Source organism: Taeniopygia guttata, chromosome 9 (genome assembly GCF_048771995.1).
Source record: "Taeniopygia guttata chromosome 9, bTaeGut7.mat, whole genome shotgun sequence".
Classification (NCBI taxonomy): Eukaryota; Metazoa; Chordata; class Aves; order Passeriformes; family Estrildidae; genus Taeniopygia; species Taeniopygia guttata.
The window spans coordinates 15,906,759-15,925,467 of NC_133034.1; the positions used below are offsets into that span (position 1 = coordinate 15,906,759).

At 43.0% G+C, this 18,709-nt stretch overlaps 1 protein-coding gene across 13 annotated transcripts in view; it reads right to left on the reverse strand.

Annotated features, from left to right (window-relative positions):
- Positions 1–18,709, reverse strand: part of LPP (LIM domain containing preferred translocation partner in lipoma) — a 332,729-nt gene that overhangs the window by 114,891 nt on the left and 199,129 nt on the right. For all 13 annotated transcript variants that reach the window (XM_072933649.1, XM_072933640.1, XM_072933648.1 and 10 more), the window contains one exon: positions 14,393–15,067. In XM_072933649.1, the coding sequence (XP_072789750.1) occupies positions 14,393–15,067 (675 nt within the window). The remainder of the gene's footprint in view (positions 1–14,392; positions 15,068–18,709) is intronic.

Below are 18,709 nucleotides of genomic sequence, written 5' to 3' on the forward strand. Positions count from 1 at the left end.
AGTGGTGCCCAGCAGTTCCCAGGAGGACACACAGACATGGTCTTTTCTCTCAGAGATTCTCTGAGAGCCCAGTGAAGCAGGAACAAAGGAAAACCGAAAGACTCACTGAAATTTGGATTTGGCGGTTTGGATGGCCTGACACAAAACCCCGCAAACCTTACAGGTGCCATTACAACTTCTCCTTTTCAGGGGAAGCACAGACCACTGTGTGTCAAAACCTCTGGGTTCACTTCCCCCACTTCAACACCACTTTCTCTTTGGACTTGGGCATGTTACTTAACCCAAACAAGTTTGGGTTTTGCATCTGCATGATGAGTGCTGCCTGCTCAGAAGCATTCTTATGGTCCTTCACTGCTTGCACACAGTAATGTCCAGGCTTCTTCCCTAGGGGGAAGATTTAGTGATCCCACCAGAGTTCCTATGAAAGGAGAATGAGCCACCTGAATTGCTCATGCCTGGGACAAGTAGGTTGATGGGGGAAACCAGTGTAAAACAGCTCATCCACAGTAACTCCCAGGTAAAAGGAATGTAATACAGGGTCCAAGCTGTCAAACCAAGGTGGTGAATTCCTTGTGCTACAGGCTGACATTAGGCCACTCAAATATAATGTTTTGATTAAAAACAACTCATTGCACATATTCAGCTGAAGGCCTAGGAGTCAGTCCTCAGTGTAAGTACTTTAAACTTCATGAATAGGAGGTACAAAAGAGCAGAAATCATGGGTGATGAGCCAACGCTGAGGACATGGGTAGAACCCTAGAAGTGTTATTACCCAGCTGATATTTGTCTATACATATGTGCATGCATCTCAGTGTTAATATCCCACAACAAGCCTCCAACTAAACACATGTCAGCAATTGCCAAGTTGCTTCTTTTTGTCAGGTAGATTTTTGTATTCATTCCCACAGTCCCACAATTTGAGTCCTCATGGCTCTCCCAGCACTCAAATCTCTTGAGCTTCTGCCAGTCTCGATCTACCCAGTGGCAATCACACAGGTCTGAGGAAAGACACACACCTTGTCTGAGGAATTGCAGTCTCCTGCAATTCAAGTGAAAAATCAGTGTTGGGGAAGAAAGGCATCTGCAGAACAGCCAATGCAGATATAAGCTTATATGAAACCATGAGTAATAAACTCTCATCAGCAAAAGCTCAGTGTAGCTGCCTTGCTCACTGTCATCACAATGCTCTGGACCCTGTACACTGACCCTTGTATATATTCATCACTGAGGAGGAGTGAACAGCTGCCTCTTGTGCAGAGTGTAAGAGAAGCAGGAAAAAAAAACTCTGTCCAAGAAAAACAGGATGTGAGATTCAGAGAAATCCTTCTGGGAAAAACCAGGAGTAGGGAGCTTGGAAAGAAAGCCTAGGAAGAAATGTATATCTGTAAAAAGGACCCAAGTTTTCAACATTATTTCTGCTTCGTATCTGTGAGGATGCATGTTCACAACCAACCCCTCCTGATACCTACCTTTGCTCTCTATCTATACTGCCAACAGTCCTTTCTGATCAGGTTCACATCGCTGGTGGTGTCTGTTCAGAAACAGCCTCAATCACTCACAGCTCACTCTGAATGCTACAGCAAACCTCCCCAGAAATGGATGAGTTTCTACTGCAGGGTGTCATTTACTTGAGCTGTTCTGTTAAAGCATTCCTCTTCTTTCTTCTTTACAAGAACTCACACAGGGATATCTTCCTACATGTGAAGTAAAATCTCTGTTTGCTTAGAAACAATGTCTCACAAAAGAAAGTATTGAAAAATGGTATGGCTGGTAACCAGCAGGGATAAGGTCTTGATTCCCCTAAAGCTAACCATAAAGTCACTGTTGTACCAGGAACAGGTTCAATGTGTAATTGTTTTAGGGAGGCAGGAAATATGAGAACAGAAAAGGCTACTCTATGATTTTCTTGGTCTCCTAGCTTTTGCTTGAGAACCTCAGATGACAATACTATGTTAGCCTCTGATCTATACTCCCAGCTGTTACTAAATCAACAGAGTTGCTCCAAAGTCAATACTGCTATAGTGACATCACTCTGGTCCAATATACACACAGCAAAATTAAAACCTGTACATTACAACTCAAGAGCCTTCATAGGATAGATCACACTCACTGCTAAAATATTATTCTATACAAATTCCGTGTTTGTGCTTCATATATGAGGTGCTGTATCTGCTGTGGCTTTTTTGGATGTCTGCTTGCTTCCATTCCTGGTTTCTCATCTCATTCCAGCAACAGCTGGAATTACTGTACAGAGATAGCCTGACTCCAGCTGCAACACAGCTCTTCCCATAAATTACTTTGTTTTAAAGCCTTCTAAAACCAAATGGAGCATAACATGGCCACCAAATGTCTGATGAACCATCTCAGACTGAAGACCAAAGGAAACTGGTTGAACAACCCTGAACACTGGGCAACAACATATATCCCCTTCCTCATTTCCCACATTCTTTGCATCTGGTTCCCCAGATGCTTCAGTAACAGGAAAGCTGAGGATGTCAGTAGTCATGCCTGATCTCACTGGTCTTTCCTCATGCTTGGCAACAAAATAAAACAGGGACTTAAGCCACAGTGAGGCGCTGCATATTTCTGCTCTAAGCACACACTCAGCACGTGGGAGGGTGGGCCACAGTCATCCTAAATCCCACCAAAGCCCTTAGATCCAGACAAGGTCACAGCTCTGCACTGCTCCTCAAGGAATGTATATACCTCATTCTCTGAATGTTGACTTATTCATAAAACTGTATGACTTGATTAAATAGCTCATTCTCCACCTCTGAGGGAACCTTTTTTATCTGCTTGGAACAGGTCCTTGCCTTCTGCCTGTCACTGAGGGAGGAGAAGCCATAGGGCTGCTTTCTCCCTCTGTGAGTCTTGGGAAATGACCATAACAGCAGAATATTGCCATAAGCTTTTCAGAGGCTTTTTGAAGAATTTAGTTGAGATTCATAAGAGAGCTCTGACAATATAAAACACTAAATAAATGCTAAAAGTTAACTGTTTTTAATAGCCACAGATTTAAGAGAGATCTTTCTTTCATTTACACACAAAGGTATAGAAATATCCTTCATTTCAAATAACCACTGTGCCTGCTGTGAGAGGCTCTGCACATGATTTTCATTGCCTTTCACAGAGAAAATAGGAACACTACTTTGCATTTATAGACTTTAAAACTAATTTGCAGACAATCAAGTCTTGAAACCCCCACTGTGATACAGGAGGTAAACATTATACCTGCTTTAGAGAGGAAACTAAGAATGAAAAAGGTTAAATCACCAAGTTTAAAGCCAGAAAGGAGACATTTGAGAAATCAGGCATGCTAGTAAGGTCTATCTGGATGCACAATTGCTCACCTGTTCTTCTTACTGAACAGTTAACTCTTCTGATCTCAAGGCTCTAAACATCAGGGTGCACATGCCATATGGCGAGAGTGGCCACCGCATTTATCTGTATTACTGTGATATTTAATCTTCTGCAGATACTTCTGTTGACCACAGAGTGTGCCTGGAATTGCATGAGGCCATTTATTCCATTTTCTAACATGTGTGGCAGTAGAAAATTGTTGACAACTAAAAGTTAACCAAACATTTATTTTTAGAACCCAAGTCCAACGTTATAGTGTCTGGACTCATAACTACCCATTTCTCCGACATTAAGCTGAGCTACCACATGAGAAAATTGCTAGAATGATAGTATTTCCATGGCATACTGAGTCACTGTCCAACATCTAAATTGGGAAATAAAATAATTTCTCAGCAACTGGCAGCACAGTGGGAGGCAAAGCTTGCAGGAACTCATCTTGTGTTGAAAAATCCAGGGTTTTACTTTAAAACAGGTTCCTCATCACTAAACACAGGGGTTTTGGTTTTTTTTTTTTTTTTAATTTTCCAATGATAGAAAAACAATTAGGTTCCATGGTATTGAATTCTTTGCACTATCTAGTATTTAGAACAAGTACCAGAATTACAATGGTGATGACCAGGGAGCAGCAAGAGTAGCACCACGGAGATTTAGTAACATGTATCATTTTTTAATCTGATCCATCCTAGAGAAGTGCTGTGGTCCCTTTCTGGAGGCTCTTCCTGATCAGTCTTCAGAGAAAGATAACTGTGAACCTCAACTCTGCCTACAGCAGAAATTCCCAGCCCAAGCGAGACCACCTTGACTTGTTTTCTCAATGGCCCACAGAAATGCTAATGCAAAACAGTAAAAAAGTCTCTGTGACAATGGATTTTTTGCCTTTTTTTCATTTGCATACAATTATTTTTTTCCCCTTGGACATGCAGGCTCCACAAAACAAATTTAAGCTTCTGTAAAAAGACTTTCCTAGATCAGGGGAAGTACAGCTCAGAAGTAATTTGCTGATGCTTGGGATTTGCACACCGAAAGCCACAGATCTCCTGTCCAGTACAGCCTCTCTCCTCAAGAGGAGAAGCTCCCTATGCTCAGTTAATAATTAAATCCTAAATGGAAGCAGAAGGGTTGATGAGGGTGATGAAGGTTTACGACTTCATGTCTTTTATCGTTTCTAAAAGGAGAAACAGATGTTTACAACCACCATAAATATCCATTCCACAGATCTCTTGCTCTGGTTGTTACCTTGGGGCAGTGACTTCCAAATGCTGTATTAAGAAACAAAAAAATTAATTGTTTTGCTAGAAGAGAGAGTCTGGGGCAGTCAGAGGTTGAACACATTCCCTCGCACAGCAGCTCAGAAGGCAGAAGACAGCATTGGAAAATCCTGCTCTAATACTGCTCTTTTTGCTGGTAATCAGGGTCTCCACGATTGCCAGTTCAATTGGAGAAAAGCCCTGGAAATTCTTCTGCTTTGTCAGCGACATAGTCTCAAGCAAATCCCTGTCTCATCTGTCAAAGTACAATCTGGATGCTTTCACTAGCATTAATTTAAATTTCTAAACAAACACCAGACCCTACCAACTTGTGTAATGGTGAAGAAGTTAATTTTATCTGAGATGTTTGGGTTTCCTCCCCTCTTTTGTCTCCCACTTTAAATTGATGCCATCTTGAGTTAAAAAAAAAGGCCAGGGGGCATTTTTGAGTGCTGCTTGCAGATATGCATTTGTATGCTTTTCCCATATTTTAACTAACAAATAGGAGGGGGAAAAAAGTTAATTTTGCTAGCAGCCTGCTGTGATATAAATAAAAATAATAGGTACATTCACAGATTTTGAACTTTTTTACAGCTGCTGCTGCAAAAAGCAATTTTAATTTATAACCACAGATTCTTGCAAAACATATAACGAAGACATAATAAAATGGAATGTTTATCCTGTGGCTCCCATTAGACCTCCGTTCGATGGTTGTAACTAATGACTTGTTTTTCCACTTTTGTATTGGAAGCCTTATTATTGGGCTGCACAGAGCATACCTTATTTGATTTCCCTAGCAAGGTCTGCACCTCTTGCTGAAGCCTGCAATTAGATGTTCATGAAGTAATATTAAAAAGCTGCATAATCACATCTGTGGTCAAAAATTAAAAAAAAAAAAAAAAAAAAAAAAAGAGAAAAAGCCAGTAACAAGCCAGCTCTGTTTGTATAATATTATACCGAGTACAATAGACTAATGTTCACTCCAGTGCATGTGTCCTTTAGACTAACCACTTCTATCTGACAACCTTTTTTTGGCAATAGAACACATTGTACTTTTTGGATAATTGACTGTGGAATATAATGTTGTTTATTCAAAAGCAGGTCACACAGAACTGAGCTTCCAGTTGTCTTTATCCCTCTACCTTTCTTATCTTCATTCTGTTTAAATTTATGCTGAATTTCTTTTAATTAAACATATGGTTTTAATTGCTGTTCTGTATTTATTCAGTAGAAGGTGACCTGATGGTGAAATGGTACAGAAAGGTGAGTGGGAAGCCGAATTCAGATTTGAAAACTATATTTTGACATATTTATTGGTGAGCAACATCATGATGAAACAAACACAAGCACATACACTCCCAACACCCTCTGGTACCTACAGGCCATGTTTGCCTGCAGTATAACTTCATTACTTCTCGGTACTGAAAAATCTACTAGAGGGACTCATCCACCACTTGCTCAGTGATCTGGAAATTCTACAGCAGCAAAAGGCCTAATTTTAAGCCTAAGCCTTGGAGGACAAGAACCCTGAGGGAAAGTGATGTAGAAACACATAAAAGTTGTGAAAAATCTCGATGATGGGAAATGCAGCTGAGAAAATGGGTTCAGGAGAGAGTTTTAAATGAAGTATTCAAATGAGGTCGTGCAAGAATTGATGTGTTTCTAAAGCATGTTTTTGGGATGCAGCCTGTGGAAAGAGAGGTTATAAGTAAGTATTGCGTAATAGGAAGGGGAAAGGATTTTGATGCAGCAAGGAACAGAAAAGCAGCCTTCTAACACAAGCTGGAGAAGGAGATGAAGGGCACCTTTCTGATGCTGATCATCAGATCAGGAAAACAAAATTGTCACCTGAATCTTTGAGTCTCTGAGATACACACAAAACAGAGGTTTACAAGAATACAAATGTTGCAGGACACTTCCTCACAGAGATTTCTTCTGTTGGCTGAGTTGGACTGCAAAATAAAAACCTCCAGGCTTCCTGGTGACAGCCTAGAAGGAATCCACCTTAGAAGGTGTCCACCTAGGTGACAGCCTAGAAGGAATTTACATATATACAGCAGCAGCTTCCCTGTGCACTTAGGTCAATTTTCTCCATGGAAATAGCATGAGTTTTTGCTTTAAACTCTATCGCAGCAACAAGAAAAAAGAAGGTGATTCATTTAATGAACAACCAGTTCTTACAAACCTGGAGAAAAACCCTGAAAAAAAGATTCTTCAGGTGTTAGCAGAGTCTAATTAGGCAATAATAGGATGAAAATTATGATAGCTAATCTGCTGTATATTATAGCTCAGGTGTGGTTCCATTTTATTGATGACTAAACTAATCCTAATAAGTCAGGTTAAGTTGCAGCCAACTCATTTGAGGAAATTTTGTTTGTTTGTTTAGAAAAATATTTAACTGGGAGGCCAAGTGATACTGACAGTAAGAATAATTCATCTGTCTGTGCTAAACCACACTGTGGAAAATCCTTGGTAATGCTACATTGATCAGCTAACACACAGCAGCTCTACTCTTCTAATTTGTTTTGTGTAGCTGACTTTAGATGGCCCATTTCAATCTGGACTATTTTGAGGAGCCATGTGAAACTAAGTCACTGCCCTATTAGTGTGGATAAAGAGACATATGAATATTACTCTGCTACAAGTAAGATGTAGTTCAACTGATATTTCTTCCAGCAGAGAGAATACATTGTGTCTGGAACAAAGAAGAAAATGTGACTGGAAAGTTTAGAGCCCTTAAATTAATTCCCTAGACAAAAAGTTGCGGCATCATACTCATAATATCATGTTATGTAACTTGCTGTGGAGCCAGGCAGCTACTAAATGAAATAGTGTAAGTTATAAAAACAAAATATTGTTGTGAAAACAATTTTACAGCTTTATAATTCACTATTACTTTCATTTAAGAACAAAACTGTCAGAGTAATTGCAGATTCTGTTTGCCTTGCAGGAGTTCTTTCAGCCTGTGATAGGAAACCTCTTCTTTTTTTTTTTTAAACTTTTTTTCCCCCAAAGGCTGCTATTAAATTTACTATGTTATCATGCTTCTTTATAGTTATTCAGAGGTAAATCTTAACAGGAAGGCCATTATGTTAGTTTAACACCAAAACATTTATGATCAGTAAATGTAACCATATATTAGCAACTGCTTCATACCATTATTCTTGGGTGAAACAAATATCAACAGACGTTATAGACTACTTTGTAATCTTTACAACTGAATATCTATTTTTGGTGGGATCTTCATGGCTGGCACTGCTCACTGTGCACCATGATAGTTTTCTAACTTGCCTGCTCATTGAAGTACTAGACTTAAGAGCCTATCTATGCACAACCATCCCTATTCAGGGAAAAATTATTCATCTTTTAAACTGTGAACAGCCCCCTACACAAAGTGGTGCTTCAGTAACAAACCATTACTATTTTATCTGTATGTGTGCCTTATTATAAACTGGATTAAGACGTCAAATATGGTTCACAGAGGTCAGTGGGAAAACAACCCAAATACAGAAAGATCCACTCCAAATGACATGGCCAAAGCAGGACATCACTCAAAACATCATCTATGCTGTCATTGTGTTGTGAGCATAGTGACTTCTCTTAACATTGGCATTACCATCGGGTCATAAGCCCAAAGTTTCACATCAACAGAGAAGCCAGAGACCTTCTCACCTCAAAGAGAAGAGCCACCAAATGACACCAGGATGTTTCATGTCTCCTTGTTCTGCCCAGCTCTCCTAATCAACTGGTGCCTAACCTTGGACAAGTTTCTCTACCCATTCAAGTTCTGGCTTCATTGCAATAAACTTGACAATGACAGAGGTTATCTGACAGAAGAACAGCTTCCTCACACGCTCTGGTGCTTTGGCTTTGAAAGAATTACAATGTGGTTTGACTTGAGTGTATATTTAAATGGAAGGAACCAGCTCCCCCACTAATCAGCAGCACCATCACACACAATAGCCAGAGTCTGCCTGCAAATTAAGTGGCACTCACTTTTATGGGTGCTGCTTTCTGTACTGAAAGCTGTAAGCCAGTAGCAAGGCCAACCATCCTTGTCACATCATGCTATAGACCAGGCTGCCCCTTAGAGACCTGAGCTCAGGCAAGCCCCACTGCCTGGAAACCAGCCAGCCTCCCTGTCTGATGCTGTGCAAGTATACACTCACTGCATCTCATGACTCAGACCCAAAATTCTTATGTTAGCCTGTAACATGGTCTGGCAGGATCTCTCAAGGTAGACACTTGGTTATCAAGGGTTAACCAGCACAGAAGCAGAGCCCTTGATTAACTTCAAGGTTGCCCCATGCCTTATCATGTGTGGAGGCATTGTCCTCAGCTTATTTTAAGAAGGAGCAAGAAAGAACATCCAGGTATTATGCCAAAAGCCTCTTTCTCAATCATTCCTCTTATATTTCTAACCCATTGTGGCTGACTAAAGGCTAAAGCTGCAAAAGCTGCATCCTGAAGCTGTAAATTTAAGTTGGTTTTTCAGTATATGCTGACCTGAGTTACTCCCATAACTGCAGGCTCCCTGTTATCTTAAACTTCAAGGTAATTGTTTGGCAACTCTTTGTTTCACTATTTCAGGAAAACAATTCAAAGAAATGATACCTAAGAGAAAAAACTGATTAATTGCTGTCATCAGCTGGTTCCTGCCTAGTATATGGAGTGCTTAAATAATAAAAATATAATACAAAGAACAAAGAGTAAAGTTCTCAAGTGAACATGTTAAGCACATTTTGAGCCAAGAATTGCGCTCTTTCAAAAATCTGGGGTAAAAACCAGACTGTGCCATATTCCTGTAGTCAGGATAAGGACACCACTGTGCAAACCTCTTTGCATCTCTTGCCAGCACCTACTCACCTGAAAAAACCCACAACGATTTTCATGCAGAAACTTATAATAGCTTGAAGAGGAAAACATCATTTTCAATGCCACAGTACCACAAGTCCTGAGCTTCTCATCTTATTGTTAGACACAACTGCCTTCTTTTCCCTCCTCCTCATTTTAACAGAAGCAACAGTATTTAATTCAATCCACCCAGAAGCAATGACAGAGTCAGCAGCTGATATACAGCTAGTGCTGGTTAGAACTCTGAATTACTGTTTTGTGAAGAATGTCAACATTTTGACATTTGTTGCTATTCTCAGGGTAGAAAGGAACTGCATATTCGTCTGGAAATTTTGAAATGTCACACTGAACTCACAGATTCCACTCTGAATTTCAGAATTTCACGTTCTATTTCATTTCACATTGGCTTTCAGTCTTTTTTAATTCATTAAATGCCAAAGTAGAATATTTTAAATCACCCTTTTAAATTTTACTTTGGTTTGCTTTATTTGAGCATATTAAAACTATGGGAAGCCAGTGTCCCACACTGACGGAAGACCAACTTCAATCATCATTTTACACTGTCTCTAAATTCCACCCATTGAAAATTTTTGATACGTGACTTTTGTGAAGACACTTGGGTGAAAGCATAAAATTTTGGGTGAGAAGACACTTTGGGGGAGGCAAGCAATGCAAAGCAAGCTGCCTGCCTTTCTCCATAAGTCAAAAGCAACACTAGGAAGGCATATATCCCTGTGACAGCGGGAGGGAATCTGGCAGACTGCTTTTATTCATCTGCAGAGAAGGAAAAATTTCTAGTTGCTAAATTAACAGCAAACAGCAAGAGAATTAGTCTCAGTTCAAACACAAGCATTGGAAGTATCTCCTTTATGAGAGTGATGGCAGACTGTAAAAATTATTAAACCACTGCAAGAGAAGTACATCAGTCGTAGTAGAGAAGGACACTGGTGAGCAGACGTTTCTGAGGTAAAGATGAAACTTCCAAGCGAATGTCTCCATCAGAGATATTATATCAGTGGAAAAACTGACAAAAGCTGTGTAAAACAAGAAAACAGTGAGTCCCTTTTGGGCACTACAAGCCTCATGAGACCATGTAGGGCTGGGTGCAGCAGGCAGCAAAGAAATCACCTCCAGCAGTGATTTCCTCCGCGGAAACCATGCCGTGGCTGAGGTCCACTAGTCATGGACAGCCACCACCACCTAAACCATGCCACAAGCATGAGCTGCCTCATTAAATTCTCCTGGTTTATAGTTGTCTCCCCACTTTTCATAGTGCTCATCTGGAGAGGTGTGCAAAACTGAAGGGCTGAATGAAGAGAGGAGGCCATGCTCCACTGATGCCTCTACAGATGTGAATGGGGGTACTGCAACCCATGGCTGACCAGGTTAAGGAACTTGGGCACTTGTGCCATGTCTGGGAGAACAGACACAGCTACCAAAGGGATATTGCTCTCTTTCTCCTCCCATCAAATCTGCAGCAAAGAAACATGGCTTTGGATGCTGTACTAAATCAGAGCTACAAGACACTTCTGTCCTCACCAAATTGTTAAATTGCTCTCAAGAGATCAATGATTTTATTAAGATTTCCACTATTTTGGACAAGAGCTGCAAAGCTGTCTCAAATGGCTTCAGTGGTACCTAGTCTAGATGTTGAAAATATGAAAGGTCCCTTTAGGAAGGAATGTGCTTTCCAAAGCCTATGCGTAGAATTAGGACAATAGCTGGGATCTAGGAAGAACAGATCTCCCAGAGCCACCCCTCAAATACACCAGGAGATATATGAGGTCCCTAAAAGGTCCACAAATCTACTTGGGAAATACGATAGTATCTCAAAGATGTTCAAACATGACCAAAAACAGTGAAAGGACCTAAAACTATTTGGAGATATGAGAACTCAACAAGGGTTTTTGGTGTCTTAACCAGTCCAGCACAGAAACATTTGGTGATAGATGAGCTGGTCAATGGTGGGAGTTTACCAGTCCTGCTTTGGCCACAGGGCAGAATCCTGGGAATACTCCACATCAGAAACTGGTTTTTTCATATGTCTACTCCATAGTAGTGTTAGTGTTAGTTCTGGCACATGTTAGTGCCAGAAATGAGCATACCTAATGAGCCACCTTGGCCTTGTGCCCTCTGCCCTTTGGGAGAGAAGTTAAGAGAGAGGCTTCAGATTTTGATTTGGTCTGAGCAGGCACAGCAAGAGCATGAGAGTAGCCAAATGGTCTAATGAGAACTCTGCTGCTGCTCCTACAGAAGTCCCCATCACCCTGAGATTTTTTGACTGTTGAAGCACATGAAGGTTTAAATGAGGACATGCACTCCACCAGATCATTTCCTAACTAGGACTTGGGCACTAATGCTAGACAGACACTAATGCATGACTCTCACCCCATAAGTGGCCCAAGGACAGAATGCAGTGTGGAATTGTGTGTGAGTAAAACTCATTGTTTTCAGCAGGCTTTAAGAACCAGTACAGATTATTTGCTGTTCCCATACCAATCCAGATTTATTTTGGATCAGCAGCGACTTCAAGATGATTAGTACACAGCAAAAAACAGAGAGCCACAGTGTCATGAACCTCTTCCTAGCCAGAATGCCAAATATAAACCTTTTTTTTTTACCCTTTAAAAGCATGAAAAAAATTTAATAAAAATTTTTGCCACTCACAGTGATGAATCATGGTATATGTCAGAATTAGGGACCATTACCTTTTAATAAAATGGATTGGCTGCAACATCCTCAATAATTTGCACACAAACTGTGTTCAAGATTAGGCATGCACTTTTCTGAATACATTTAGAAATTGTTTGATACTTTAAAACCATTCCCTTGCAAGAAGAAAAATTCCAAAAGGTCATCTTACATTTTGTGTGATTTGTATTAATGCTTCTTACCCTTTCTGTTTCCTTAGCTGAAAAGTCTCAAACCAACCTTGAAAAGGCAAAACATAACCAAATGCACAATCATGTGTGTGTTTTGGAAAAGATGTTAAGATTTACATGATAGCCAAGTCAAATTACAGTGACAATTCTTCCTAACAGATATCTGGCTCTAACACAGCCTTTTTTTTTCCTTTTAAATAAAATAATTCCCAAAGTTGATTTTATGAATGAGTTATTCTGCAAAGGAAGAGAAGAGCATGTGGCAAGGCTGGACAACACTGCTTTAATGGCAAAGCCTGCCACCAGCATGTCACAGAAGATTTTTAAGCTCAAAAGTGAAATAGGTAAGAAAACAGCTATTTAGCAGGTTGGAAGAGAAAGAAAGTTTCTGGAGCGATTTATCATCAAGCAGATGATAGTCTGTTCTGCGGAAGAATTGAAATTATTTTTTATAGAGATACTTATGAAGTATTTCTGTCTGTGTATTTGCAAATGCCACGTGCACACACACCAACATGTATATATAAATATATATAGGCATACATGAAACCCCCAACATGAGCTAAATTAAATTGTCCCTCCAGCTTTGTAATGCAAATGAGACTAACAGGCTTGTGCTGTTTGTGGTTTAAGATGATTTGCGTTTCCATAGAGATGCTGACTGAACTACAGTTTTAAAATTTTTTATATATATAAGCCTACTTGTATCTATAAAAGTCTAAATATGGATCTGCTATACCTCAGCATTTCCTCAGTGACTCCACTAGAACCACAACCATTTACATCTGTAAAAGCTATGTGCAAATTTTGTGTCTTTCACTACTTTTCTATCTAAGCTCTATACCAAGAACCTGCAGAGCTGAGAGTTTATTGCTTCTCTCCCTGCTTGAAAAGTTCTTGTTAAGGAAGGGGAAGAAAAGAATAATAGCAGTTTCTTAGCTGCCCTAGATAATATTTCAAGGCCTTCTGTAATTTCTTGCCCTCTCTAAACTGCCTCAAGAAACATCTTTGCCTTTCAAAATTCCCACTGTCAGGAAACCTGAAATTCAGGGAAGACCATCTGTGTGCTGTTAGAGAAGGAAACGACAAATGGACAGGCTTTCAGTCATGTATCAGAAGCTTTGTCCCCTTTCCCTGTGAGCACTCACAAACTCAAGAGCATGGATGTGTTCAGACATGCCAAGATGGGCCTGGGCAGCAACAGCATCATTGCCTCCCTACCTCACCCACCCTTTGTGGAACCTCAGCTCGTCATAAACAGTGAGGGCCCACAAAGCTAAAACACCTCCCAGAGCCACATTAGAGATGGCCACCAGCAGAAGTGACAAAAGCCAGGCAGGATCAGCTTGGGCACAGAAACCAGGCAGACCCACTTTAACTTTCTATTTCAAACTGACTTCACTTTATGAGGTCCAGGCACTTGTTGAAGTGGATGGGGACCATCCGGTGTACCAACATCAGAGAGGAAAACCAGAGCCGAGCTCTGTGGGGACTCATTTCCATGTGGTTTCAGTTATAAGTGATCTTTGAACAGCGACACACCAGAGGACAACCTCTGCAATCACTCTGAACCACAATCAAAACCAGCCTCTCGTGTACCTCCCATCAGCCTGAGGACAGGGAGCATTAATTGTTGAACCAGGGATGTCCCCAGTTATATGAAGCAGCTCACACCCAACTTCTCACTTCATCTTGGGAGTGCCCAGAAGAAAATGCTCCAGTTGAGCAATGCCTTACAGAGGCATGGCCGGGGAGCTCCTGGGCAACAGTAAGTCACAGGGACAAAGCCTCCCTCCCTCCTGTGGGCTGACACCATGCTTCCACACGTGACACCATCTCACTATTTGAGGCTAACAGTTTTTCTAAGCCCCTGCAGAGGCTCTTTTCAAAGCAGATGAGAGTTCCCCATTTCCAGCTTTTAAGTAGGGAGATCTGCCCCACACCCCTGACAGCACCACCTTAACCCCCACCACCTTTCAGGGAGCATCCCAAGCCACATTTGGCCATGTGGCTCTCGCAGGAGTGTCAGTGACCACTGGTGTCTCTTACCTTCTGCTGCAGGGTGGGCGGCTGCGGGGCCAGCACTGGGTCAGTGATGTAGGTCTTCTTCGTGCCCGGTGGCTGGTAGAGCCCAGGGGGAGCCTGGCCCATGGCATTACTGGCAGGATAAGCCGGCTCGGCCTTCCAGGAGCTCTGTGGCACGTAGGGCGCCTCGGAGCCGTTCCTGCCGCCGTAGCCCCCGTAGTAGGGGTCCTGGTAGCGGCCCTGCGGGGGCGCGTAGCCGTAGGCGGGCTCCGCGGGCCGGCCGGGCGCAGGGCCGTAGCCATAGCCGGGCCCCTGGGGCTGCGGCGCTCCGTACTGAGGGGCCGTGGGCTGGCGGGACGGCGCGGAGGCGTAGGGCTGGCCGGGGCCCAGGCTGCCGTAGTGCCCGGGCTGAGGGCTGGGCGGTTGGTAGTGCGGGCTGGGCTGCGCCGTCCTCACCTGCACGTTGAAGGCCGGGCGGCTCGGCGTGGAGGCCGTGGCGTAGGACGCCGGCACCGGCTGCGGCTTCAGGGTGCCAACGGGGGTGACCGGGATGGGCGCTGGCTGCCCCGGGCCCTTGGCAGTGGACTTCTTGGTGGCGGTGAGGGGAGGCTGGTTGGGGATGATCATCCGCTTGTGGCCAGTGACAGGAGTGGACACGGATGGGGTGGTGGCAGCGGAGCTGCTTGAGGTCCCAGAGCCCTGGAGAGCAAGGAGAGAGACATGGGGTCAGCAGGAGGGGCCACTTGGGCACTGGGTCGAGCAATGAGGGTGGAAATGGGGGTTTACAGAAACATCTGTGCAGCAACTCCAACTGCTTAGGAAAGCAAGAGTAACATAGGGCCACACGTTATAGAATGGCAATAGCAACCTTCCCCTGCTCTGACAGAACAGGGACGGCACCGCAGCAGCAGAGCAGAACTGCCGTGCATGGCATTTCATCTCTCCTTGGAGGCTTCTCCTCCGCCTCCAAACAAACAAACAAATTAAAAAATGATACACACACACACAAAAAAAGGGAGACTCGCCAGAGGATAATTAGGGAAAACCCCATGCATTCCTGTGGAAATGAGGCTGTTTTGAAAAAGAGAGAAAATGAGATTATAGTCTCTATGGAGACATGAAATTCCTTGGGTCTCTAGAGCACTTGTAGGGTACTGCCCCAATACAGGAACTCCTTTAACTGTGCAGGAGGCAACAGATTGGGATAGCCTGCAAGCAGGACCCAGGCTGTAAGAATGAACTCCAATCAAAGAAAGTCACTGAGGTGTCCTTACCCTGGCTGTACTGGCTGGACACCTGGAGTGACCCCAGAAAAGTTAAATGCTACACATGCTTCATTAAAGGGCAGAAAGTGGGTCAGGATTTCCAAGAGCTTCAGAAGTCAGCTCCTACCATGGCAGCCATGTAACCTCTCCACCGGTGCCCCAGGCACTGCAATGCTGGGGCAGCCAGGGAAGAGGATCACAGCAAATGCTGCTGCTTCCTGCAATTTGGCCATGGAATTAAGCTTTGTCGCAGTGACGCTGTCTAACAGGCATCATACATCCTTCAGTTTAGTGTACTTGTTTGTCTGGCTTACCTCACATTTAAATGTTCAAAAACACCAGTGTGAAAAGACATCTTTGTTGAAGAGCTAACAGTGTCAAAGTTTCTGAAGAACACTGACCAACACTCTTTATGTCTTTTCACTACATCAAAGAAGAGTAAACTTCGATTTCTAGAGTTTAGGATTAGGTATAATTACTTGTTTCTCTATTTTCCTTTATTCTAAAAGAGTACCTGAATTTTATGCCTTCTACAGAGAAATGCATTAAAGTGAAGACACGCAGTTTGACTGCACCTAACACCATAGTTATATGAGGTTATATCTGATTCAAACTTCCTGTACCAGGCTTGATCTCATCCACGATCTGCTTGATAATCTACAAGTTCACAGCAGCCCAAAGGCAGCCTTTACCCATGCATATGTGCACTCCAAGGCACATGACACCTTTGAATGACCAACTTGCACTTGTCCCCAGGTGTTCCCATTTATGCAGGCACCCAGACCTCCACCTACTGCTCCACCACCTTCTTCCTGGGGAGGGCATGGCGAGGACTCTTCGGGACATGCAAAAGCTGTACTGGGGCCAGGGAAATCCTGTGCCTGGTCAGCAGGTGGCGGCAATTAATTGCTGCCAAACCACCCAGAGGGGGCTGGGGGAACTTCAGCCACCTTGAGCCCCCAAGGGTTCCAAACCCATCCTCTGTACGGGGCAGGAGAAATCCATCCTCTGTGCAGGATGGCTGTGTCCTCCAACATTTGGTAACCACCTCACACAAAGAAAAAAAAGGTAAGTGCAACCCACTTAGTTTCTAGTGCACAGACTACAAGCAAGTCTGCCCAAGGGATAAGGAAGCTCTACCACCCAGCTGGCAGCTCTTCCCTGGTGATGTGCAAATACTTTTTTGCTGATGCACTGGTAAAGACCTTACTCCTGCAATCACACCTTCAGGGCAAACCTCCCACAAGGAAACACTATAAATCAGCAAAAAACCCCAGGCAAATAAGAGCATCAGTCTGTTCTGAGAGGTGTGAAAGGTGTGTATTCAGAATTGGGGAATAATAAGGCAGCAAACTTCTGCTGGAGGAAAAACATCTCAATGTATTCACACCCTGACCTTGCTAACAGATCCATGACAAGGCAGCACATAGACAGACTGAAGAGATTTTCAAACTGAGAGCAAGGAAGAGCTGAAGCATGTCTCAGCTGAACTGCAAAGGCAGAGACAGGTCAAGGGTTTGTAGCTCTCCATTAATACTGCCCAATACTTCTACTTCTGAAACACCTGAAGGGAGGCTGGCACTCCTCCATCCCTGCATCAGAAAACAACTGCACCAGCACCCATTGCTAGCAAGAAAACTTGCTTTCTGTCAGAATTGTTCTCCCATGTCAGGTTGGCATTTGTGCCTGGGAGTGCCAGAAACTTTCCCATTTCCTCACCTATTTCATTCTTGTAAATTATAGTAGTTTGTCCACTTACTGTAATGGGATGAAAGGTCCACAATGCAGCACTGTGTAATTACCACCAGAAAAGCATTTTTCTTTTCCATGAGAAGAGGTAGAAGGTAGATAATGTTATAAAGGCAATGGCCTGTCTGGGGGAGGGGAAAAGACCAAACCAAAATAACAGAAGTGAGCTCTGTTCATCACATTCTGTATTTCTGAATGCAGACTCTGGAAGCAGGTCATGACAGATGCTACTAAAGCTCTTCTGATCCTATCTCAAGAACTTGGGGACTTCAATCTTACATATAAACATCTACATAACACATATAAGCGTCCACATAACACTTCACTCATGCCAGTCTCCTGCCTGGTCTGGAATACACCTTAAGAATGAATGATAAACCCTTTTTCCAAAAAAGCCCCAAATCCTCACAATCTGTGGACTGGTACCAAGCAGCTCCTGTGTTTGACACTACAGAGAGGATGAGCTGTGAGTATCCCCTCCTGCACCAGAATCCAGTGAAGGAAGGTGGCAATTTGGGGGAGCAGAGCCCAAACTTTGCTATCAATGCCACAGCGAAGGCCTGAGCTAACAAGTACTGGCTGCATTGTGGCATCAAACCACAGGCTGCCTTGAGGAGGAGGAAGTTTGCATCAGTAGGAGTCCCCAGAGGCGCCCTGCGTGACTCATTCTGAATTCCTCTGAGGGCGCTGGGCAAGTGTGTGATGAAAGCTGGGGTTTATGGGGGGAGGTTTAAGGCTCGCTGATGTGGTGTAGTAGAGAAATGGGACAGGCTACAGGGAATTTAACACTACTGGAGCACAGATGATTTATGAGGACACAAGTTGGTTGTAGCTCTTGTGCAAGGGCACAGGTGAGGTATCACCATAAATCCTCTGCCCTTTTGCCTGAGAGAGAAGGGTGGCCACAGTCCAGCCATGCACTCAAATATCACCCCAGGCTTAAACCTTAAGATTACTAATGGATTAAGAAAAAACTTTATAAATGAACAGTCACTAAGGACAAGATTCCTGCTCTGAGGACAGGAATGTGTGGAAGGACAACAAAAGGGTACTCAGATACCACTAGAAGAGAGATTTCAACAGCTGTCTGGAAGGCACTAGGAGGATAGGAGGGATGGATGAGGTTGTAAAGATGCCAGGTAGATGGAGTAATGCACAGAAGGCTGGAAGGGGCTATCTATATCACTGGGTACAGCCTAGCAAAACAGATGACTGTCACAAATGTTTCATCCAAGTGAATCCACAGAACTTCCACCAACACAACAAGGTAGAATAATCCAAAAGCACATCAAAGTGACTGTTCAGAAACATGAAAACAAGTAGAAAC